Source organism: Oculina patagonica, chromosome 14 (genome assembly GCF_052425735.1).
Source record: "Oculina patagonica isolate OP01 chromosome 14, crgOcupat, whole genome shotgun sequence".
Taxonomy (NCBI): Eukaryota; Metazoa; Cnidaria; class Anthozoa; order Scleractinia; family Oculinidae; genus Oculina; species Oculina patagonica.
In genome coordinates this window covers 21100357-21127400 of record NC_135771.1, presented here as the reverse complement: position 1 = coordinate 21127400, position 27044 = coordinate 21100357, and the positions used below count along the sequence as shown (strand labels likewise).

The 27044-nt window shown below is 38.5% G+C and overlaps 1 protein-coding gene across 1 annotated transcript; it reads right to left on the bottom strand.

Annotated features, from left to right (window-relative positions):
- Positions 1 to 1468: 1468 nt before the first annotated feature.
- Positions 1469 to 26986, bottom strand: LOC144638818 (transient receptor potential cation channel subfamily A member 1-like). Its single transcript, XM_078498089.1, has 25 exons — positions 26847 to 26986; positions 26130 to 26237; positions 24858 to 24966; positions 24517 to 24614; positions 24381 to 24428; positions 23704 to 23889; positions 22453 to 22641; positions 21924 to 22010; positions 21747 to 21832; positions 20957 to 21118; positions 20376 to 20490; positions 19723 to 19892; positions 19385 to 19469; positions 19185 to 19241; positions 18087 to 18158; positions 11978 to 12019; positions 11417 to 11497; positions 10881 to 11047; positions 9401 to 9461; positions 9226 to 9297; positions 5725 to 5898; positions 4054 to 4122; positions 3531 to 3632; positions 2339 to 2463; positions 1469 to 1694 (listed from the first exon to the last, which is right to left on the bottom strand). The coding sequence occupies exons 1-25, from the start codon at positions 26949 to 26951 to the stop codon at positions 1544 to 1546; spliced, it is 2721 nt and encodes a 906-aa protein (XP_078354215.1). The 5' UTR covers positions 26952 to 26986; the 3' UTR covers positions 1469 to 1543.
- Positions 26987 to 27044: the final 58 nt, after the last annotated feature.

Sequence of the window (27044 nt, the reverse complement as noted above, 5' to 3'; positions counted from 1 at the left end):
TCTTTTAAAGTAATTGAAAATAGCGTCTTTTGACTACCAGTATTCGTCTCTTGCTGAAGAGAGAAGTGGCACTGGCTCTCCTGGCAAAATTTGCGGCCTTCACAACATTTACAGAAGTACGTATTGTAAGAACGTTGAATAGAAAACTAATAGGCGAGCAGTAAAACAATCACTTTGAACTGCAAAACGTCGCTTTTCATTGGAATAAATGTCTAAGTTTGTTTAAGTCTTTTTTAAACATTTTAACACATCTATTGTTTTTACTAACTATTTATACATTTTTTATCAATTTTCATTTTGACCTGATAATGACGTTAGCCTAACGTCGAAACGTCGTCGTTTTTAACAAACTTTTTAGCTTTTTAATATGCTTCGAAATATTTTATCCCATTTTTTTATAGTTAGCTGTTTTTAGTAAAACGAAATTCCTCGAATAAGCACCGCATCGGGAGTGCGGCGCTTATTCAGGGGCGGCGCCTATTAACTTTTTGGTCCCAAATGCGGCGCTTATTTGAGGACGGCGCTTATTCCAACAGAAAAAGTGGGGCCACCCTCTCTCCATATTTAATAACTGGTTTCTTAATGCTGAATTTGCATACGAAACAGCGTCAATATTTGTGATTGCCAGGAGATTATTTCTGACAAACCGGCGCCGATCAATTGTGAAGTATCTCAGTTTATTATATAAACTGCGGTTGTTTATTGGGATTTTGACCACCGAGAAAAACAGTATCACGACTTGTGTAAAATTGCGATAATTTTGTACGTGTGTTTGGTATCACCAATCACGTGCTGACAAGTTTGCCATGTTTCAATGGTGAATGAGCCAAAGTTTATCGATATTAAGTCGAAAAATCTTCGGATCTTTCTTGGAAATCTTCGGAAAAGTTCGGAAACGTTCGTATGACCTTCGGACAACATTTTGAACATCTTCGGAAATCTTCGGAAAATCGTCATAAACCTCTTTATTAGTAGGTTTATAAAATAAACAAAATAATACATGGTTGCTTGGAGATATGAAATTTATCTTCTCGTGTTCAAATCGATATCTCACGAGTGAGCGAAGAGTTGAACACTCAAACATAGATTTCATATCTCCGCACAACCATGTATTATTATTTATTATTATTATTATTATTATTATTATTATTATTATTATTATTATTATTATTATTCTCTCGGACAGAAGGACGGTTTTATACAAAAACAATACACAAACTTTATTGACATTATCTTCAATTGGAAGATTTTAGCACTAATACAGCAAATAAAAGTAAATATCAAAAGAAGATAAAAAAATGATAAAAACAATAATAAGAAAAAAAGAAAAATGTACATAGTTCAAAATACAACGAACTGTTACAATGTGTTAGAATCTAACAATTAGTTAAGGAGGAAATAACATTCTAAAAACGACGCTTACATTAATCAGCGATATTCTAATCACACATAGCCAAGATTTCAATACTGGCGCCTTACAAGTTAAATCCTATATCTAGTAATGACAGGCGATCCAAGAAGACACTTCAAGGGTGAAAAATTATTAAAACTTAAAAGGAATCGGTCGTCTTGAGATTTTTCTTGAGATCTTTTGTTGTCGCTGCCACGATTCTTCTTCTGCTTTTTCTTTCTGCTGATTAATCGATTTGAGAAGTTTTGATTGCTCTTCTAAGCGCTCGTCCATTCTTTTTATCCTGCAATTAGAGCAAAACAAAACATATTTCAGTCGAACATTTCTGTACGCGACAACCACTATTAACTGACCGACCACTTTTCAATAATGCCGCAAGTTTCTCGTATTTTTTCTATTTCAGTTGGTTGTGTTGGAATACATGCTTTTTTCTTCCTTAGCCTCTTTACCATCCACTTCTCTTGTGTTGTTTTTAATCAAATACATAATTTGGTTAGTTTCTAGGTTAATTTAATATAAGTTAATGTTACTAGTATATCACTTGTTTGTTATAAAGGTAACACCGGTGTATAGTTAAATAGTGTATGGTTATGCGGGGATTTATTTCAAGGATACCAGTTCTCAACAGTGGAAATATTGGTCTTCCATTGTTTGTAATAGCTTTCTGGACAATGTCGTTAGACGAATTATTCTCGTAAAGCTCTTTTATCCTGTCAAATGTGATAAAATGTTTAGATCCCCACAAGGAAACATCTGCCTGTCTGAATTTTCACAGTCATCAAGCTGAGAGAAGAGTTCTGTGCTGAAAGTGAAAACGACTAATAAACGGCAACGGTGATCAAATTACTTTTTCTTAGGATAAGTACAGTAAGCAACAGTAACGCTATTACTAGTTAGTTCAACGCGACCCATAGTACACGCTGGTACCTAGTCTCCTGCTCTTGCATTCTCTCCAACAGTGGGTGGAAACCAGGGGGGAGCTCTTCGGAAGTCTTCTCTCCCTCGTTTTCTTCTTCTACTGGTTGGCCAAAGCCCAAAAGCTTCTCATAGAACTATTTAAAGAATGGAATAATAAAATTTGGGGAGTAACAGCACGCTATAAGAAAAGACGTATACCTTAATATAGGAAATTAACGCGTCATGAAATTAACACGAATTTCAAAAATTCGCGTTAATTTAAGTCGCGTTAATTTTTGTTAACGTTAATTTCCGCACCGTTAATTAAGTGGAGCGTTAATTTCCGTGACCTTAATTTCCATTATTTTGGCCCCAATTTCTCGTTACAGTCCAGACGTTCTTGACTCAAAGGAAAAATCATTATTTTATCAGGGTGGTCATCTACCACTTTCACTGATACTGCGAAGAACGCTCGAAGTGGGAAAAATACCATGAACATTGTTTGCGTTTAAGATTATACGCCTACAAGTGTTGAAATAAACTTGTTCCAGTTGTGTACGTCGCGTTAATTTCCTTCCTTTTGAAGTGTTACCCTCTCTTTCGCGTTGATTTCTTTTATTGGGAAGTAATTTTTCCTTCAATTCGCGTTAATTTAAGTCGCGTTAATTTCCAATACCTTAATTAACACAAGCGTTAATTTCCTATAATAAGGTAATTCTATAGCTCGTTGCTTTAAGAGCACGTGAAGGCGTCTAGTTTCCTCGGGAGCCCCGTAACTGCCTGTACTGGGTTTTTAAACCAACTTACGTCACAACGAGCTATCTTTGAATTGAATTTGGCAGCGTATTCATTACACCCCGACTTGTGACCTGATGCAGTTTCACACATTCGACGTTTTCGATGTTATTGATCCTAGCAGTATGCAAGACGTATGTCAGATAATAAAATTAACCTCGTAAATGACCCTGAACTGCGCCACGACTCTGCACTAACTTAGAGGTTAGAGCGCCCTGCCGGTGTGCAGAAGTAAATCTGATGGGTTCAACCGCCGTCGGGACTCATTTTTTTTTTGTACATACTCATGCAAAGTGAATGCAAATTATTTTTAATCAGGTAGCAACTGTTCTGGCTGCCACTCTGGCATTTGGGAGCGTTGGTAAAAATTTAAAAAGTTCTTTTTGTAAAACCTTTCTCGGGATATGTTATTACAAAGTTAAAATACCTTTGATTCTTCCTTGTTTGGATATTCGACATGCTTTTTAACATGAGCACGCTTAGCAAATGATTCAGGGACTGATTCCTCCAACTCCAAAACTAACTCGACCTGAAAAACGAATAGACATAATTAATGTATAGCTGTTACTGTGGTTTGTTTTGGAGCAAGCAAGAAAAACTTTCATTTCGTTGTTACAAACCACTAAAATAATGCTCACACAGTCGATACGACCAACGACTACCTTTTGTAGTCCCAGCTTTTTACTCTTTCTGAGGCATATATAACACATCCACTCTTATATAGAAACGTAAACAAATAAAAATACGACCACTATTGAATACCTCGGGTTTCCCCGGTTATTTCATTTCATTTCCGATTTATGAAACGGTTACCTTATCTGTCAAAAATGGTATATAAAAGGGTAAAGACGTGGATCTCGGGGCGGAGCCTCCCGGTATAAAATATTTTTAATTGGTCCCCCAACTCCCCCAGGCCTATTGTATTCATAATTGCTTAGTGGTTGTTATACCTGCATGACGTAACGGCCAATAACGGCATTAACTTGAATCTTTCCAATATCTCCCACTGCGAGACCGACCTAAAATTCACACAAGTAAAAACAGGCCAATTATAGTAATGAATCATATCCCTGCATTATGAACCTATCTTTTTTTATCCCGAGAGGGGGAAGGGGACCCCGGACGTATGCGGAGCATTTAACTTCTATTCCCTTTCCGACCCTGAAGAATTTGACTGAGAGTTCTGGGCCCCAGGGTTTGATTTTTGCGAGGAAGAATGGAACCTAATCACATCTTCACATAAGCTCGTCTGTGCCGCCATCTTGAACGTAGAAATACTCAACGGCGGGAACATTGCTGTTTTTAAGGTAAGCCCTTGTTTTCAATGAATGAAACAACTACTTTTCATAACTAATTTTTAATTTAAATGAATAGAATACTACGCTTTGTGGGGATTGCGTGGATTTTTTTCTATAAAATTTACTTTTTGAGAATGATATCGTTATAGCTCCCAAGGCACTAGCTTGTGCATATGTGGAAGCAGCCGAAAACAGCCAGTGTGTCGCCTATGTTTAACCCTCAGACTGACGGGTAGCCTGCGAACAGGCTTTCCGAAGCGATCGAACGTACGGCGCTTCGCACCCGTCGCCGGTGCGAAGCGCCGAGAAGGAAAGCCTGCACGCCTCTCTCAGGATATCGAGTGTTCGCGTCCAAATTTTGGACGCAATGTGCTGATTGGTGGACTTTAGTTATTCGTGGCGTAGACAAAGTTTTTCATTTCCGGTAGAGACAAAAATCAACTGACATGGTAAATAAAGGTGACGGGCCTACACAACTTCTACGTTCATGACATTTGTCATTCTTAAATTTGGTCTTTCGACCTTATTTGCTTCTGACTTCTTTCTGAGGGGCACTGTTCTATTTGGAGGCATTAGAGACGTAAGATTATGGCCAAGGAAGTGTCTAGGGGTCATTAGTCCGGGCTGTGTGGTTTCCCGTTTGTTAATTAAATGACGCCTCTAAACCTCTACTCTGCCACATGTTGTGCTAGTTCAGTTTGTTTTGGTTCAATTCTTTTTGCGAGATATGCTTAAAGTTCGGGCTCTCTTCTTTTTTTGTTTGGCTGTACAGTTTTTTTTTCGGAGTTTCATATAAGACATGGCAATTTTTGTGACCAAGCGCCAAAATTTCACGTGTACCATTATTTGTTTACCTTAATTATGAATTTGACTTCCGGCGAGCGCTGACAGTTGACAAGCTAAGCAATTTGCGGGGTGCTCGTGAGCGGCATTCGTGATTCTCAGAGATGGTGCAGGCTTTCCCCTTTCATTTTTGCTCCGCCGGTCGAGCGCTACGGAAAGCCTGTTCGCAGGCTAACTTACGTAAGGGGATGCAACTCCCCCTTGAGGTTTTTTTGAAATTGTGAAAAGAAGATTTACTCTATAATACTGAAACTTTCAGTAGCTGTTCATTTATCCCTTGTGTAAATTTCAATATGTCAATCATGTTTTTATGACGTTGCTATAGCAACGTCATAATTACAAGCAGCCGCGAGTGAGATCTTAATACGACTCCTCCTCAATTCTCCCGCGGCTCCGCGGTTCGGTCTCTCTGCCGGTCGCCATAATAGCACTCGCACTCAATCGCGAATCCCGCCAGCTACGCAGGCTATGGTTACTCACCAACATGTTCATAAGAATGATGGGCATTCCCAGCACAAACAAAAAGAACAGTATGTTCGTCAGTGCAGCGTATTCCAGTTTGTCCCACGGCATAAAGATGTCGGCGTAGTTGAGTTCACCCAGTGTCATCACAAATACGGTCATCATGGAATACGGAAAAGTGGCGTACGGCTCCTAACAGCAAAACAACAGCAATGTGTAACTGATTGGGCTTATGTGATGTGAAGGACGCGGTGGCCTTATGGTTAGCGCGCTAGACTCTGGATCGAACGGTCCGGGTTCGAACTCTGGCTGGAGTCAGTTTGTTGAGGGTCCTGAAGGGGGGGTACCAAATCCCATTTCCCAGCCCAAATTTTGCCCAAATCCCATTTCCCAGCCTATTTTTTGTCCAAATCCCATTCCCAGTAGTAAAATTCCCAGTGTATGGAAAACCGGACTTAAGCGTAATATATTTGTTGTTTTGATTGTCCTAAATGTAGTCCACTCCCTGAACTCTCCCTTCGGTGAACCCAGGTACAGGCGTCGCTGAGCGAGTCCAGAAATATTGACCTGCATGCGCATTCTCAGAAATCTGTCAGCCCCACCCCCTCCCCCCCCCCCCAAAAAAAAAGGGGGGAAGCTGAAGAAACCAAACCATAATCGACAGCACCTTTGGAAACGCACGCACAGATGTTAAATTCAAAAATTTAGTACTTGTGGGTTTAATACCTATTCATTACGGAGATTCATTACCGTGGAGACAGAAAGTAACCGGCTGGGTTTGTTTGGGGGGCTGCTGTCGCATCGACGGCGGACCGGGATGGATGGCGCAGTTTTCTGGCCGGCCTCAAGAGTCCTCATGGGCCCGATGAGGATAAGTAAGTAAGTAAGTAAGTAAGTATTACGGCTTTAGACAAAGGTTATGACAATTTTTCTTGTAGATGTCGCGCTAATTTGTTGCGTAGTTGAATTTTTCATTTTAGCAAACTATTTTTACCCTAGCGCACACGTTGCATGTAAGAAACGCCACACGTCTCTGTGGTTTTTCATTGGTTTGTTTTAAACATGCACATGCAAGTTATCCTAGACTGTCCCTTCTCGCACCTGGGTCGCAGAAGGAATAGTTCAGGGAATGGACTATCCAAAATCATGTTCTGCTAGTTATATTATCACCAATACTGTTGAGAACATCACTTTTCATTTGTTCGTTTGTCTTGTAGAGGATGATAGAAATTTTCAGTAGCTTTAACTCTTTAACTAAAGCTATCACGTTTTTATCCCTTACTTACCCCTACCCTGCAAAACTTACTATCACTTCTTTTAAATATTCATTTGTGCCCATGCTCAGTCATAGCAGTTCCGCTGAGTAACTTAATCACTTACACGAAAATTGATCGACGCTTGATGGACACTCGTGCAGTGTAGTGGTTTCGTTTCAGAGTTAATTTTCAGCGTTTTAACTGTCTATGCCGGACTTTAAGAATATTATAGAGCGCAAAATATGCAGGTTTTGTCATGTACTGACATGCTTCCCATTCCCATTTTTTGTTTCCGAATCCCAGTCCCAGTTACCTAAATCAAACGCAAATCCCAGTCAAAATAGGCAAATCCCAGTTCCCATTTTACCCCTTCAGGACCCTCTTTGTTGTGTTGTTGATCAAGACTCTTAACTCTCACAGTGCCTCTATTCACCCAGGGGTATAAACAGGACAACTCGGATTAATATTAATCCGCGGATTATAATAATAATAGATTATTATAGGATTATTATAATCCAGTAATAGATTATTATAAGCCAGTAATAGATTATTATAATCCAGTAATAGATTATTATAATACAGTAATAGATTAAGGCACGGCAAAAAATTGGAAGGATTAGATTATTATTAATATTATAATCCGGATTAATATTAATCTCTATTATAATCCCGATAAAATTCCTTGAACGTTCGGATAACAGATGTGTCTATTTGACAGATATGTATATGACAAACAGACTGCAGACTTACAACACAGGACTGACAGAACATCAGTTACTAATCACATCCGTCAATTGTAAATAAAGGTGACGGGCCTACACGACTTCTACGTTCGTGACATTTGTACCTTTGCCGTTTTATGTTAAGTTCGGTCTTTCGACCTTATTTGCTTCTGACTTCTTTCTGAGGGTACCGTTTTTATTTGGAGGCATTATGTATTATTAAGATTGTGGCCAAGGAAGTGTCTAGAGGTCATTAGTCCGCGCTGCGTGGTTTCCGTTTACAAGTCGGGTTGAATTACACCTCTAAATCTGTACTCTGCCACGTTGTGCTAGTTCAGTTTGTTTTGGCTCAATTCTCAGTATTTGCAGGATATGCTTTATGCTCTCAAAATGTTCGCCCTTGAAGGACAAGATATGAAATGTTACGTGAAAATGTAAACTACTTGCATTTTATTAACGCCGGGCCCGGTATTTTAATCAATATTGTTGCAAGATGTATTGTCTTATCACGGATTATCTTGGTCCTGCTTCGCCAGAGACTGTTTCAGCTTTACTATGAAAAAGCTGAAAGTTGGTTTCAGAAAGACAATCTGTGTTGTAAAGGCTATGCTTCTTGCATTATTTTTGATCGAGTGCTCTGTCTTTTTAACTCGATGTTTAGGATTTTTTACCTCCCTTGTTCGTTGCGTTGCGTTGGCACCACATGATTCAAATATAGATTTGAAATCTTTCACGCGCAAGTCTGTTGACTATTTTGCGTTTTGTATATGCCAGTATATGGTTCAGTTCGGAAGCTTTGGACTAGGATTGAGTTGTTGAGATTTATTATTAAGATTAATATTAATCCGATTAATATTAACCTTACATAAGATTAATATTAATCCTAATGGATTAAGGCACGGCTCAAACCTCAGTAATAGATTATAATAATCTATTACTGGATTATAATAATCTATAACTGGATTATAATAATCTATTACTGGATTATAATAATCATTAGGATTAATATTAATCCGATTAATATTAATCCGAGTTGTCCTGTATAAATAGGTATCAACGTACTGTAAGAGCAACGTTACAAAATGCTGGGGGAGGGGGAGGGGAGCGTAAGGTGGACTAGCATCCTTCCAGGGTTGTAAAAGTACTCCTAGTCCTTTATGTTACAGAAACCGAGCTATCCTTTATGTTACAGTAACCGAGCTAAGTACAGTGAACGCGGACCTTTCTTTCCCATTGCTTATTACACTTACACATAGTAATGTAAATCGTAAATGGTATTAAATTTCTTGACTACAAAATCTGAGACAAAAATAATGACCTATTGTTTTTGTTTCGTGTTAATCACTTTTTATTCGAACTTGCACTTTAAATTAATAATGACGATCAGCTAACGTCGAAACGTCGATTTTTTAAGTTCTTTTTATGGCGAAGTCGCTTTTTAGACAATAAAATGTAAAGCCATCATCTTCATAAGCTCCTATATACATGGACGGTACTGTGAAAACGGGATCAAATTATTGAGAGAATGAGTACTGTCTTACCGTTTCTTCATCTAAGAGCAGATAAAACGTGCTGCTAAATGCCATGACGAACATGAAAAACAGCAATAGGACCTTAAAAAAGAAACTTTGTTAAATTTCGCACATTTGTACAGAAAGAGGAGGCAAAAAATATTAACTTTCTTTAAAAAATGAAAACAAATTGTAAAGTACGTACCTTAAACAGGGTAGCAAACATTGTTGTCAACATAATGATATATTGACCATACGAAGAGAACCTGAAATTTAGAAAGAAGGATAAGATGGTTTTAGGTACAGGTAAATTTATTCCGTTCGTTCTGTTCTCGAAGTTTCTAAAATAAGAAGAAAATGTATTCTTTGAGAGCAGCGTCTACGTACTTGTGTCTTCTTGTTCATGTAATATATCAAACACGAGAGAGAGAGAGAGTGTGTGTGTTTTATCACATTTCCAAACACCGAGAAGAGTGTTGAAGATACGACGCGCAGCGGAGTATTTTTGATGGACTTCGAGGTGTTTTGTTCCTCGCGAAGCGAGGCCGAAGGCCGAGCGTAGCGGGGTGTATAATTTTGTCCCTCAAAGGGATCAGGCGGGATGAAATCTCGTGTGGAGTTTACGGTCATATATATTTCTATATATATATATTTGTGAGCTTGGTGTGTGGCGGAAATGACGTCACACGGCCGCCGCGCGCTGGTGGCCTAATGGTAAGGCGTCGAACTTGAAATCAGATCTTCGGAACTGAGGTCGGGGGTTCGAATCCGGCTAGGTTTTTTTTTTTTTGGTTGGTTCGAATCCTAAGCCTTTCATTTTTATCGTTTTTCTTTTCGGATTAAAATAACATTGATTCCCACATAATACTCCCTCAACGCCTATTCAGGCTATAAATCTTTCATCGCCATCAGGGGCGCGCGGGCGGAGGCTTCGAATCCTCCTGCCATTCGTTCTTCTTTTTTTTTAATGCCATCAAATAAATGTCCAAAATGCGACTATCCAATAATTTGTCGATGATTTTGAAAATAGTTTGCGCTTCCCAACGCTTTATACCTCTTTACGAACCAGAAAAAGCCACCATCTTCAAAGCGGAGTAGACCCTGGGAACGAGGGTGTCGCGGCCATGCCCGTTGAAATTTCTAACAAATATATCTTCCTGCCTACTATACTGTGGAAAATTGAATATGTACAATTCAATAAATGTTCAACTTCAAATAATCCACTCCTTATTTATAACACCCCCCCCCCTCCCCAACCCAGAGCTTCGCGAGGCCCTGCGAGTCACGTATTACTAGTAATGTGATAAAATACTCTCCAGTGTTTTATCAATCAATCAATCAATCAATCAATCAATTAATCAATCAATTATTTAAACACGGTGTAAAAATATCAGTATAAAGAAATAAAAAAACTAAAATACTGTTATACGTGTTTGCAGTGTGGGTGACTGATGGGGAATATAAGTCATTGATTCTCTTTCTAAACCTCGTAAGGGTTATTGGCTTACGTAATTAAGGTAGCAGTCCATTCCAAAGAACAGCCCCGGAATAACCAAAACTGCGTTTAAGATAAGATATCTTTTAAATCAAAACTAAAATTACGAAGAAAGGGGGAAATAAAATCATAAAAATCTGTGTAACTTATTGCTTTCGAGAAGCGCTATTAAAACATCTAAACTTTATACCTTCTCAGGAACAGAATAAGGTTCACCCATCCAAAAAACAAGGCCAGTGATCCAATTTCCTGCTTGAATCCCAGTTTGCAGTCACATGGCGGAATTATGTAGAAGAGTGCCATGCCAAACCCGGCCCAGTCCAGATAGTTAGTGAACGAAAGAAGGTACTTCAGTCTCTGCAACAGCAAAAAAAAAAAGACAACAACAATTGTTGGTTTATAACTCTTTTGCCCCTTGCGAAAGCCCGTACATTCATTGATCAGTTGGTGGTCTACTGACATCTATTTATGCAACCTCCCTCCCCCTACCCCCACCCCCCACACACATCTGTGACGTCGCAGTGTAACAGTGCACTGTTACAGGGTTCTGGACACGCGGTCCACCCACCTCCCCTTCGGTACTTTGTACCTAGTTTGTACCTAGTTTGCATATCTCTGCCAACATCGACGTTAATCTTCCCAGCAATGTAAAAATATATTTTAACTTAAATTTGCCTGGCTACTCATGGTGAGAAAAGTTTACTACTGAGTAAGAAACCAACCAACCTGTTTTTTGAACTGAAGAAATTCCTTAATCACATGAAATGTCGTGATTATCAAGACTGAGAATTGAAGAGTCTGAAGCCCCTGTTAACAAACACATTTATCAGACAGAGAACGCTTGAACAAATCCTTCTTTTTTGTCTAGTGACACCAATATATAAATGTTGCAGAATTAAATCCCACTTCTGTCACAACTTGCTAGTTGCTTAGAAACCATTACTTCACTTTTAAACTTGTTGTGACGTGACCTGGTATCCGTAACAAACTCTTCCCCAAGGTCTTCTCGGCACTTAAAACCAAGATGGCGACCAGATGCTGATCTAGACGGGTTTAAATTACCATTTGGCGTGAAAACGATACCAAACTCACAGAAACTACAAATAGCTGAGATCACTGTCATTCAAATGCTTCATTAATCGTGGCCTTCAAAACGGCTAACATAGTTTTTAAAAATTATTTTTTTTCATGTGCTCAGTCACGTGATGTACATAATTTAATAGTGGGGGACAGCAAGGGGCTTACTATCGAAGACATGTACGTCACAAAAGGCAATAATTGTCTTACCGCATGATCCAAATGACATGGGGCATCAAAGAAAATGTATTCCTGTTAATAAAGAGAATAATTTTAAAAAAACGGTTATAATAATAATAAATTACCCAAACAGTATTTGAGAGAGTGGTTACTGTGGAGTAAATATTTCATGAATCCAAAAACACTTATTTCATTCTATATCCCTGTTTTCAAATGGTGCGTTTAGGGCTGTCGGAAAGATGCTCGAAATTTCCCAAAAAGTTGCTTGAAATTTTTTAAAAAGTTGCTCAAAAGTTGCTCCGAAAAATTAATCCAAAACATTGGTTTTAAATGAGAAAATTCTCCAAATATATGCTAATTTTTCTTTGAAGGTAAGATTTCTTAGCATTTCCATGCAATTTAACAACAAGAGAAATATCTAATTAGCATTTTAAGGCCAAAATTTGTTGAATTACAAGAATTTCTTGACTAAGAACATTCATGAAGATACCGATGACGTCATGTTTGCTGGCGAGTTTTGAAGCAGCTTCTGAATTCCCTCAGAAATCCTCGGCAAATGTCGTTAATGTTCGGAAAAGCTCGAAAAAAGCTCGGAACGTTCGTATGGCTTTCGGTCAACACTCGGACAATTGCAAAAAGTTGCTCTCGAGGAAAGAAGTTGCTCGAAAGATGAAAAGTTGCCCAAAGGTAGATGCGTTCTGGATTATCTCAACTTTGGCTATCATAAACTGGCGGATATTTCTATGTTTCAATATCCAAATTAAAGGTACTCGCCTTTCTTGGTATGGTTGCATTCAAGCCACAAAGATGCCTCTCTTCAGCCCGCGAGAAGAGGGCGAGAATGGTCAGCGGAATGACAAAGAATAGATACAGAAACAGGTTGATTACCAAAGATTTCCATCCAAACGTGTGCCTGAGGGAGGGGAGGGACGGGGAACAAGTAAATAAAAGAACAAATGCGTAACACACGTAATAAAAGAACGCTCATCGTAGCAAAAGAGAAAATTAATCATTGAAAATCCGAAACTTAATTACTACACTCGTTTAACAATTTGAACTCATTTGAACAAACATATTTGGTAAAAAAAGCCATGTTAGGTAACTCTTCGAAAAGGCTTCCGATTATAATCAACCAGTCCAAATATCGCACAATTACGTGACACTGAACGTTTTCACTTAAGGGCGCGTGTTATCACTTAGCAACCTATTTTAGGAACATTGCAGTCGATTCTTGAAGGAACAATCACGAGACGCGCTGAATAAAATGTTGTTGAGAATAAAATGTTAAAATAAATTTGTTATGATTAATCTAAAATTAAATCATAACTGTTGTTACCATTTTTTGTTCATAACGTTATAACAAATGGGATGAGCCAGACAATTGATTCGACGATGCTTTAAGAGTGTGCCCGTGAGAGAACAGGGCAGAACCATGCAACAGGTGATACAGCTCATGTCACCGATTTCGCCCAAACTTAGCATAAATGTTGGGTATGGTGAGCTATTTACTGTGGCAAAACATCAACTCAAATTATTTTATTCCCTTCAAGTTATGGCACCTTTTGCAAAAATGGCCATTTTTCACTAATTTATGCATATTTAATTAGCTGACTTTGATTAACCAGTTCCACAAGAAAAAAAGACTTCTGAAAATAAAATTCACTGCATTATATTCTGTGGTTATTAGGCTTTAAGTACAATAATCCACTTCAACCGTCTGATTTGATTTCTTCTCCTCAAACGGTCTTTTGAAAGGTACACATTTCGTACTGTTGGAAATAGCCTTTAACTAGTGCCCAATATCTCCCATGAGCAACAACTTATATACATTATTCTTACATGGGTAATGAAGTCCATCATTAAACTTCACAAAAATGCCACAAAATGTCTGGGGACTTCAATATTTTATTAGTATTGAGGAACTAAACACACGTGACTTAACGATTTCTTGCTATTTCATCAAAATTCACCGAAACACAGAAGCCATTTATTTGCCTCAATTTGGCACAAAATCGGTACGAAATAGCTAATCAAGCATAAATCTATAGATAACAATCAAAATATTGGCGAAGAAAAGGCAGTTGGGACATTTTTCGGAGCGTTTCCAGAGCCATATAATTCGGCAATGTTGTGATAGCAAATGTAAAAATAGCAGCGAAAGATTTTCTTCACAAGCTCGCTCAATTCAACATGTAGGCACATCAAAGTTAAGAAACAAGAAAGTAATACTACATACATGCCACTTATCGACACACAGATGCTTTCTTTTGAAGAATTTGTTCTTCCTCGCTGCACTTCGATTCTTCGATCGATCTCAATTGACGTACTGTTGCTTTGAAGCGCGATGAACTTAGCCAATACATCGTGGTTCATCCCTCGTGAAAGGTGTGAACAGGTTGTCAATAAAGTCATTCAAAGAGCTGTTAAAAGTTCACGGAAGGACACTTGTCTCAGCCAGTTTGCATGAAATAAATTTAACTGGAAAATAAACAGCCGCCATGTTGTATTTGTACCTTTGAGCCTGCCGTTTCAGTCAGCGGTACGGCCGTTCACTGGGCATCACGCGTCCATCACGCGTGACCACACGCGCGATCATAAGTTTGTGATGAAAATGAGAATATTTTCAAATTGTCGCAGGGAAAACAATTTCCTCCGCTACAGCTTGACGTGTTTACCGCAATGTGATGCTGAACGAACTCTAGGGTGCTTACCATTTGTTGGAGAGAACCGGTTGGAATGACCACTGAAAAATGGAAAGGCTTCTTTTCAAAATTAGCAAACTAACCGAAATAGATGTCGCTTACCATTTGTAGCTCAGTTTCGAATTCCTGTTATTTCTTTCCGTTGGTGGGAGACCTGAAGGATGGGAGACTAGAACTGGGAAACCTTACAAATGGTAAGAAAATTTCTGACGTTCCGTCAATCTCCAAAGCGATTTTCCAGAAAAAATACTGTTCCATTTGATTTTCACCGAAACAGAGTTCTTTATTTTTCTGTTCAACGGTCGGCATGCACGGCAACCAAATCAAAATAATTGTTTATGTTCCAAAATGACGCTAAATGGCGGTATAAAACTGCTCCGACGTCTCGGCAATACTGCCATTTCTTCGAATGTCCATATTCACCCCCTCCCCCACCTCCCAAAAAAGACAGAAACAACATAATAATAATAATAATAATAATAATAATAATAATAATAATAATAATAATAATAATAATAATAATATTAATAATAATAATAATAATAATAAAACCTTTATTTGAGTGTCAAAAACTAAAATAGCAGTAATAAAACCACTAAATGGGGACACTTTAAAATAAACATACTAGTTTGATATAAGATGGAAAAACTTGCTCTGATTATTTAATGGTTTCCGACATTTCAGAGCTCAATTTCAGAGCATCAAAACCGATTGCATCGCATACATTACACTGCATCCAGTGTATTTCTCTTCAACTATTTATCAAAAAAATTCAATGGAGAAGTTGAAAAAAATTCTCACTTTTACAAGAAACGCACACAACTTATAAGGCTAAGATCAAGCCCCGGTTGTTCAGAGGGTAGATAAAATTAACACCATCCGCTACTTATTCCGACGAAAATAAACATTTGCCGAGGAAAAGCAAATGAACACGCGTGTGTATAGCTGTGTATAGCTGTGTTGGGCTATGTATAGGCGTGTATAGCTGTGTAGGGCTAGGCTATGTATCCCCACAGGTAACCACAGCGTACTATGAGAGTTTGTATGGATGTACTAAGAAGGCTTGTATGGATTTGAAATAAAGTTGAGAAAAATATCCCTTTTTACCGGTGAAAAGTTATAATGAAACTTTAAACCTTACCTGGTGTTACGTTTTTGTATTTCTAGTGCTTTAGAAAGTCATACGCGCGATTTTCGTCTTAACCGTCTGTTGCGTACTAAAAGAAAGTCAACCGTCTGTTGCGTACTATAAAAGAAAGTCTTTCTTTTAGTACGCAACAGGAGGGTTAAGACGAAAATCGCGCGTATGCATATGACTTTCTAAAGCACTAGAAATACAAAAACGTGACACCAGGTAAGGTTTAAAGTTTCATTATAACTTTTCCCCGGTAAAAAGAGATATTTTTCTCAACTTTATTTCAAATGCATACAAGCTCTTATAGTACATCCATACAAACTCTCATAGTACGCTTTGGTTACCTGTGGTATCCCCTCTATGAATATCCTTATATAGGATTTAGTCAAACAACTATATGATGACTACACTACGTACTTGCCCAAGTGTACGGCTTTACCGCTGACTGAAACGGCAGGCTCAAAGGTATAAATACAACATGGCGGCTGTTTATTTTCCAGTTAAATTTATTTCATTCAAACTGGCTGAGACAAGTGTCCTTCCGTGAACTTTTAACAGCTCTTTGAATGACTTTATTGACAACCTGTTTACACCTTTCACGAAGAATGAACCACGATGTATTGGCTAAGTTCATCGCGCCTCAAAGCAACAGTACATGTCAATTGAGATCGATCGAAGGATCGAAGTGCAGCGAGGAAGAACAAATTCTTCAAAAGAAAGCATCTGTGTGTCGATAAGTGGCATGTATGTAGTATTACTTTCTTGTTTCTTAACTTTGATGTGCCTACATGTTGAATTGAGCGAGCTTGTGAAGAAAATCTGTCGCTGCTATTTTTACATTTACTATCACAACATTGCCGAATTATATGGCTCTGCAAACGCTCCGAAAAATGTCCTAACTGCCAATCTTCGCCAATATTTTGATTGTTATCTATAAATTTATGCTTGATTAGCTATTTCGTACCGATTTTGTGCCAAATTGAGGCAAATAAATGGCTTCTGTGTTTCGGTGAATTTTGATGAAATAGCAAGAAATCGTTAAGTCACGTGTGTTTAGTTCCTCAATACTAATAAAATATGGAATTCCCCAGACATTTTGTGGCATTTTTGTGAAGTTTAATGATGGATTTCATTACCCATGTAAGAATAATGTATATAAGTTGTTGCTCATGGGAGATATTGGGCACTAGTTAAAGGCTATTTCCAACAGTACGAAATGTGTACCTTCCAAAAGACCGTTTGAGGAGAAGAAATCAAATCAGACGGTTGAAGTGGATTATTGTACTTAAAGCCTAATAACCACAGAATATAATGCAGTGAATTTTATTTTCAGAAGTCTTTTTTTCTTGTGGAACTGGTTAATCAAAGTCAGCTAATTAAATATGCATAAATTAGTGAAAAATGGCCATTTTTGCAAAAGGTGCCATAACTTGAAGGGAATAAAATATTTTGAGCTGATGTTTTGTCACAGTAAATAGCTCACCATACCCAACATTTATGCTAAGTTTGGGCAAAATCGGTGGCATGAGCTGTATTACATGTTGCCTGGTCCTCTTATGGATACACTCTTAACATGGTCTGTGATAAAGAGTAGTTAGAAAAATTAATGAAAAGTTCACTTTCTTGTCAAATTATTAGTTCATATTGTAAATAGTACTGAATATAGTTTTTAACTTTGTAGTTTTTAGTTTCACATAGAGGGCAACAAGTTTAGTAGCGTTGTTCACTATTTAGTGCTACACCCTTAAAATATAGAGTTTGGTCACTTACTAACTGACTGACTGACTGACTGACTGACTGACTGACTGACTGACTGACTGACTGACTAACTGACTGACTGACTAACTGAATTTCATAGCTGGGCACCAGTCAGCCACATGGTCTGAATTCAGATTTTCGCTATCTTTAGGTTGTCGCGCGCTCTTATTGCGCGCGCGCCTTTGAACTCAAATTTGTTTTCATGGCGCAAGCGAGCGTTTTCAACTGAAATCCTGACTTTCCACTGATGAAGGGCTAAGCCCGAAACGTCTGGAACTTTTAACTATTTTAAAGGCACTTTCAACTCATTTAGTGAGAACTTTATTATACTTTTGTACTTTTACAAGTGCCACGCAACACAAGGAAATTTATCTTTCCATTTATCATTGACTTTCATACTGACTGACTGACTGACTGACTGACTTTCATACTGACTGACTGACATTCTTACTGACTTACTGACTGACTGACTTACTGACTGACTGACTGACTGATTGACTCACTGACTAGTAGAATCAAAGTACACGTGCTTGCATGCTCGTACCTTAAGTACCATCAGAGAATCTTCATCAGGCCTCTCATCAGTTCCTTGAATCACCGTGAAATCGTACGTTACCTGACAAAACAGTACAGCAAAAACCGTCTGAAAAGTTTATTTGCCTCACATGAGGTAAAGGAGGCAATAAAATCATGTTGAGCTCGGGAAAAAACATCTGCAAGTTGCAATTGGTCCAGAACTTTGCCGCCCGCATCATCACAGGTACGAGGAAATTCGACCACATCACGCCAGCATTGAAAGATCTACGCTGGCTTCCTATTAAACAACACCTCTACCTTCGTGACGCTGTGTTAGCCTTTAAATGTATGACTGGATGCGCGCCTCGCTATCTTAGCGACCAGTTCACCACCCGCAACAAAATCACCAAACGTGCGACCCGGAACTGTCAGCTTTTAAATATTCCCCTTTTTAAATCTGCCTCTGGTCAAAGAACATTTCATTATAGAACAGTGAACATTTGGAATAACCTAGCATCGAACTTAAAAACTCTTAAAACTATTTCATCTTTTAAATTTCATTTAAAATCAAAATTAATGGAGGAGTTTTTAACATAGATTAATTAGGAGTAATTCATTTTATCCAAATTTTTATCATTGTATCTTTTTATCATTGTAATGTTTATCATTGTAATTTTTATAATTTTAAAATTGTTATTTCTATTGTAATTTATTGTCACTGAAAAGCCCCGTAAGGGGAGTGTCAAATTAAAGTATTGTATTGTATAATTAAAAATTGAAAGACGCTACTGACATTCGAAGTAAAATACCACTGAGTAGAGAGCTCTTAGCTTACTCTACAAGATGACATAGTTTTTGTAGGCTGTGACGTCAGGGCCGCCATCTTGAATTTCACCATTTTCTTAGCAAGTCAGAAAATAGCGGTAATTGATACAAAATCAAGAAGAATGCTTATGGAACATTCAAGACCTTAAGCTAGGTAGATGGGGCCTTTTGGTAACTGTTAGCCAATCTTCCACCAGAAAAAAACTTAAGAAATGAGAAGAAATGATTGTAAGGAGAAGTTTAATAAATATCACGTTAATCGCATTTTTTATCAGGTAACGGGCTTGAAAATAGAACTTACTTTGTAATCTTCGCTGTCAGGATTTCCCTCTTTTATAACGCACTGATCCATAAATCGCTGAAATTCGAACAAAAAAGGACATTTAGGATATAACAGTAGCTCTTTTTATTATCTGAAAAGCTGAAAAATTACATTTTTATTATTGCGATTCAAATATTGACTAAGTTTGATGTATGCACAGGAATAAATAATTTTCCTACTATAGCAACTTCTGGCATTTTAATCACAAGATGTTTCATCGTTGCCATGTGTCCTGAGGCACATGTCATCAGCACTTCCCGCCATCTGAAAAAAAACGAGAAATAATATACTAAGAATTTGATAATGACAAGAAGAAATTAGAAGTGGTCCTTTTATTTTTCCAATAATTAAAGTAAGTTGATCCTCCCATATATTAGAATATAGCTGGATCCTTGGAAGCTAGCGAAACTTTGCTGATCTGAAATGATTCTATCGGTATACGATAAAACATATACTTTTTTCCATATTCTGATCCTATGATTGTTTTTTCCCCTTTCTTTTAGCTTTCTTAACAAACCTCTCATGACTCGCTATAGCAAGTGCCACGTTTTTCCTGTCAGCGTTCAGTGCTGCGTCCAAAACATTGTGATTCTTTTTGTTCATGAGAATCTCTTGCTCCGGATAGGACAGCAGGCATGAAATAACTTCTGGAGAATCGTGGATGGCGGCCAAATGTAGAGCAGTGTTCTGCAGGAGAAAAGAAAATACCGTGATCAGGACAAAGTAATGAACACTGCATTTTATAAGTCTTGTCATTGTCATTATTATTTCCAAACCTTGTGGTCCTCGAATTCCCGATCAAACTCTTATTTAGAAGTGTTGGTTTTTGTGGACTGGAGGAAAACCGGAAAAGGAGGAATTAAGAGTAAAACCTTCGGAGGACAAAAAACAGTAACAAACTCGACTCACATCTGACGCAGGGTCCGGGAATCGAACCCGGGCCACATTTGTAGGAGGCGAGCGCTCTCACCACTGCGCCATCCATGCTCCCCCACATTTGTCAAGGGAGGTGGAGGGGGAAGTCTGATCCAAATAATAAGTAGCCCGCCACCGAAAAAATGTATCTTGAGTGCTTACCTTGGACGCTACTTTTCGCTTGAGTCGTTCAACGTTTTGATGGTTCAATTTAAACAATGCAGCACACAAGTTATTCTTTTAGGTATTACTCACCTGGTTTTTGTCAGAGAGGTTAATACATTTAGGGTGATGCTGTAAAATACACTCCACACATCGCTTGGATCCTCTCATGGCAGCGATATGTAGTGCTGTTCTGTCGTTATGATCCCTGAGAATAGTGTACCACCAAAATATTGAGTACATTGGATATGAATTACACTGAAAAAGTCACCTAGTTAATTACACACTTATACAGTAATTATTACGAAAACTTTTCCAATTCTTCAAAAGTTCTCGCTTCTTAGCTTATTTCGATATATATTTGCTTTGAGCTTTACGCTCTTTCTTTCCGCCAGACAGTTTTGGTTTAGCCTGCAAAACATCAAGAAATCGAATATATTGCACACACACTTGATGACTTCAACATTGCTGATCCCAGCAGTATGCAGGACACGTGTCACATATCAACCTAGTAAATGGCCCAGCTCACAACGAGTCTCTCGTAGCTCAGTTGGATAGAGCGCCCAACCGGTATCTGGGAGGCCATGGGTTCTATTCCCGTCGGGGACACATAATTTTTCTTTTTCCCATGCTCGTAAGATTGTTGAAAAATTAATCTTCATCTACAATCTTACTTTTCCACAGTTGCACCAAGGTTAAGCAAAAGTTCCACCACTCTGTCATGTCCTTCTACGCATGCGAAGTGTAGAGCTGTCTTTCCTTGACTGTCTTTTAAGTTTATAGAACTAATGTTACGACCAGACAACAGTGCTTCAACTGCTTCATGCCAGCCATATCTAAAAGAAGGAAAAAACAAAGCCATTAAATTCTCCTTATTTTTTCTTTGATTTAATGTGACTCTTTTAGCGCTTACCATAAGATTTATATCAATGCTTCGTGTTAACTTGCCTGTGTCGAGCATGCTCTGCCTGTTTGTGGATAAGAAAAAGCTAATGCGCCGTACAAAACCGAACTTGACGCCTCTCGTACCTTTTATTCCCCGTTTACCATACCTTCCCATCACAAAATATTGTGCAATGTTGCTAACGTTTATCCCGTTTTTCCCGGTCCACGTTAACTTTAAGTGGCAATCCCTCTTCCCACCTTCTCTTTTCCCACATCCCGAAGACTACCCGTCCCCTTTTCTTCCGGGTTCCCCCTCCCCCTCCCCAATAAACAAGAACAGAAAACGCAGGGGCTTTCAGCTTATATGGATACTTGAAACACTTTTTCTAATTACAAGGAGTTCGAATAAGTCGGTGTTTGAGTAATGTGTTGTAAAATTTTGCGTGAGTAGTATAAATGTAGTAGTTTATATTGGGGTGAGTAGGAAATACAAAGTCAAGGCGTTGACAAGCTACAATCTCAAATAACTCGCCCCAGACCGTTCCACGTGGACTCCATTTTGAATTAGTGTTGTGTTACCTGGCAGCGCCATGAAGAGCCGTGTCTAGTCCGTATGACGTCACAGTGGTGGCTGCTTTGTTTCGCTCCATGAACAGTAAAATATTCTGTTAGGTTCAAAACATGCCAAAATCAAAACATATAAATTTAATCATCCATAATCATGAATTTGAATTTTTTTCAAATAAGACCCCTTACCTGAAGATGACCATATTTGGCAGCATAGTGGACTGGGGCAAATCCTGTGATGTCCTTTTCAGTTATCAATCGGAAAGACGCGCGTTTCTGAGTTAAAAAAAAGACTTTAGAAAACTGTGTACTTAAAATTATCTTAAAATAGTTAGTATACACCAAGATTAAGAAACGTTGATCCTGTGAAAAACATAAACCGTGAACAAGCTTAGAAATATTCCATTTATTTATAAAGTAATTAAGATATTTTCTTTTTTTGAAAGCTTTAGAGCATAATTTATGCAACCTCCCTTTTATAATGTTCATCCTGTCACAGACGAGGATTACTTTTTTTCGATTTCCCAGAAATATTTAGGTCGCATCGTTTATGCTTTATGTTTTTCATGGGTCAACGTTTTTTCAATCAGGTGTATCACAATTAATTAGCGTTTTGTGGTCTTTCGTCTCTTGTGTGCCCGACTCGTTAGTTGTTACCACAAAGACGCATGAAAGCTTTACTTCGTCAAGGCTGGTGTATTATCTATAAATGTCATACCTGTAGCAGCACCTCCATAGTGGCTGTATGTCCCACGGCCACTCGCACACAAGATCGCAAATCCACATCTTTGATCGTGACGTCAGCACCACCTTTAATCAACACCTGAACAGAGTCTGTTGCACCCTCCCCAGCTGCCAAGAAGAGAGGGGTGCGGCACAGTTTGTCACGGGGGTCAACTGGGGCGCCCTAAAAGTTACAAAAGTTATAAGTTTTGAATCAATTTAATAGTTTATATGGTTAACAATAAGAAAATTAGCCCTTTATTAGTTGATTTAGCGTTTGGGCACACGGAAGTTTGGTACATTGCCAAGGCTTATCAAAATAATCCTCTTGAGTAATCAATCGCGTCAAGTCATTGCGTCGGCTTGTTATGTTTTCCTAGAATCGTTCAAACCTATTCTTTACTGAGGGGCCTGAAGTAGCTAGGTAGAATGGGAACTGGGATTTGGGCAAATTCCCACTGGGATTAGAGTGACTGGGACTGGGAATCACAAACACAAAATGGAACTAAAACTGGAATTTGGAACAATTTGGGAAAATAAAATGCTGGGAAATGTGGTTTGAGCAACATTTTGGCCTGGAAAATGGATTATACCCCCCCCCCCCCCCCCCTTCCTCAGGACTCTCTTTACTTGCACACGTGGTGAAGGGTTCTCTTGTCGAAATAGCAATTTATATTTAAATTCCAGTAAGTTTAATGTCAAAAAAGGGAACCAAAGTAGTTCTGTATGATCGGTTACATCCAAACTTTCAAGACATACATCAGACGTTCACGGTTTAATTACCCCTCAGTAAGACTATACTTTAAACCTTTATCATCTGTACTCTACCCCTCTACCCTAGGGTTGTGTTTTTTTAACGCACGATCCTGGAATGCAAACGGTTGGTAACGAATGCTAGGAATAATTCGGATTTCCTGCAGAATGTTCCTTCGCTGTTTTGAGTGGTTATCAGTTTATATTTCTCTCAATTTGTTGCTAGACACAGTTCCTTTAATCGATGATTTGAAGCACATCTGTTTCTCCAGAACTGCGTTAGAAAAGACACTTAATGCTACAGTTGGTATTATTGGTTTAAAATAAAAAACGACCAATGGGCAAAATGCCCGCTCGTATTATATGTCTAAACATCGGTGTTAGGTCCGTTTTCCGTAAGGGATTGTCAGTCCGTATTTTTGCCCTGTTCTACTGTGTAATAACGTAGCATATTTTGCGCGCAATAGTTGAATAATAAAAGTACAGTATTTACCTGTTCCAAAAGATACCGTACAATAACTGCATGATCGTTGAATGCAGCCATGTGCAGGGGAGTCGAACCTTGGCTATCAATCAAATTAATTCGACAAATGTGTGGATCCTTCGAAGCTAATAGTCGAACCATTTCCAGGAAGCCGTGGGTGCACGCCACGTGGAATGCAGTGCTTCTGTCAACTCTCTGACGCAATCAATTGAAAAGAAAATAATTAGAGAAATGAAAGAAAGGTAGAATACTTGACTGAATGTATCATTCGATCTGTTGGCCGGTCTGTCGCTTTAGCAGTCATGATCAGTCGGCTAGTTTTCAGTCAGAGAGTAACTCACTCACGCAATCAATCAATCAATCAATCAATCAATCCATCAACCAATCAATCAATCACGCTGTCTGTCTATCTGTCTGTCTGTCTGTCTGTATTTCTGTATTTCTGTATGTCTGTCTGTCTGTCATTCAGCTAGCCAGCCAGCTGGCCAGTCAGTTAGTCAGTCAGTCAGTCAGTCAAATAGTCAGTCAGTCAGACAGTCAGACAGTCATTCAGAAGTCAGTCAGTCAGTCATTCAGAAGTCAGTCAATCAGTCAGTCAGTCAGTCAATGACATCAATAAACTAAATTAAGTATTAAAACATCTGCTAAATAGTAAGGTTATTTATTTTTTTAGTAACGCTGATTACCTTTGGCTGTCGAATGATTGCTCCATTGTCCAGACAAAGTTGTACCACCTAAAATAGAAACAACTGTCTGTAAGCATTAAGCCTGCATCTAACAGTTGATATGGAATTTAGAGGCTGTTTTAAAGTGGTTTCTTACCTCAGAACTATCACTTTCGACTGCCAAGTGAAGCAGAGTGCTGCCCTCAGAATCCACATCACAAAGTATGTCCTTCATATCTCTATGCTTTGATTTAGCTGCCAGTAAGAACAATACAGTGACATCAGGGACTGAATTATTTAATGGGTAGTAGGAACGGGCGGGAAGATATCATTTCTGACCTCGAGGTGATGCTGACCAAATTTATCTCATTCTTGAACTTGTGTTAACTTTGTTATGTTAACTTTTTACATATATTGACAAAACCCGGCGAAAAAAAAATTAAGTACGTTATAAAGAAACATTTCAAAATTACACTACAAGGCGTACAAGCCGCTGACCATCTTTAAAGAAAAACACCGCGGCGTTCTTGGCTCCTTTTTCCACAGCTCGCGTCAGAGGGGTCATGCTTTCGTCATCACGGCAGTCTGGAGAGGCTCCGTGCTCAATCTAACAAAAAATGCACATCTAAAGTAGTTTGAAAAATAGTTCTTGTTTAGTAATACAGATTGACCTGAATTCAGTTGTTAGCTTTTGTGTCATCATCCAAGATTTTGTGGAAGACAGTAATAATCACTGTGGCCAATCACAAAAGACAGACGATCCAGTTAACCAATCAAAACTCGAAGTAAGTACATCTAACTGGCGCGACGTGCGCGAAAACGTGTGCAAACAAGCCACAATTGACTTTGGTTTTTCTTCTAATGAGATATATGTCCTCTGATGAGATATATAAAGTGGCACGATATTTTTCAAACAGTCAATAAGGGTAGGAATGCAAAACCAAAGCAAATGCAAATTACTTTGGCCACTTAAACTCCATCCCATAATACCACAAAATTCACATAAACTGCCAGGGTCGTACCTAGGATTTTTTGTCTGCGGGGGCAAGTTTTCCTGGCGGGGGCAACTGGGCTTTTTTTAGTTTAGCTTTTTTTTTCTTCTGTTTTCTTAGTTTTTTAGTTTTCCTGGTGGGGGCAACTGCCCCCTCTGCCCCCACCCCGCCCCCCCCCCCCCCCCTTCGCTAGGTACGGCCCTGACTGCGTAACAGAACGTTAAATCAGCAGTTTCTAAAACTTTCTTCGGATTTTCTCATATCAATTAACTGTTTAAGATGGTTTCCGCCGAACATTCGAGCAATACAGGCAAAAATAAAGTTACCACAGAGATCTCCTAGCTTAGTAACAGTTTGAGTACAGCTAACAAAAACGTGCCAAAACTTTAGCACTCAAGTTGACCCCGCTAGGGAAAAATGGATTTGAAGTTGTCTACATTTCATTTAAAAAGAACGTTTCACGCCGGTTTAAAACAAAATGGCGCGCGCTTTAAACATTTTTACAAGGTTTGACTTTAGTTTTCTCTAGAATGCTTTAGAGTTTAATCACGGGGTCACGAAGACAAATGAATTTCAGTGAGTTGTTTCAAATAGTATATAAAATGTTTCCGTACTATGAGTAGGTTTTTGGTACTTAATTTTGCACTCATTGCTCGAACTTTCAGCGGAATCCGTCTTAACACTTTTCTGTAAATATACCACAGTTACTACAAGCCCCATGCACAGAGTTTATAACTCACCAATGCTTAAAAGTTTTACATAGATTAAAGTTACTAACCAATAATTTGCAGATGGGTACTTTGTCAATATCAGCAGCGATATGAAGAGCGGTCCGCGAACTATGTCCTCTGATATCGACGTCGCTAGTGGCACGTTGAAGAAAACTCTGAAATGTTAAAGATTAAACTTACAATTTATGGTGTCTGAAGTTTAGGCCTCGAAATTGACAGACTTAAATCCATTAGTTTCTCTGAGCGAAAATTATGGACAAAATCCACTCTCTGTAACAGAACAGGTAATCATAAATTATTGATCGAAACTGGCAGATATAATCAAATCCCAAGGGATAATACACTCTGTCCTACCTGTGGATCGAACCAAATTAAAGATGAAATTCATTACTTTTCCATTGTACTAAATACTGTAGTTTTAGAGATGAATTTTACAAAAAATAGAGAATCAAATACCAAATATTACACTATTACCTCCTTTGCAAGCCACCAAGAATTCTGATAATTATTATCTAAATATTCAACTGATGAAGTTCATTTTCAGATGCTTATCCATACGAAATAATCTTCTATGGAATAAAAGGAATGTAACATATACGTTATTGCTTTTTTTCCTATTACACGATTATGATTGTTAAAAATTTCGCTTTCGTTAAGGTTTATGCTTTTGCAATACTGTATGTATTTATAGTCATGCAAATAGAGCTTGTTGTTGTTGTACTATAATATATGATCAATTAACCACTGGTTCCGCAAATACCTACTCTAACAAGATTCTCGTCTCCAGTCCGAACCGCGGTTTGAAGCGGTGCCTCTTGGCTCTCATCAAGTCGAGTTGTGTCAGCCCCAGCCTCCAGGAGCATCTCCATGATTGTCACGTGACGTCCTAATATGGCATTGTGGACTGGAGTCCTTCCTGACTTGTCCAGGAGATTCAAAGCATCTGAGCAAAAAACATTGTC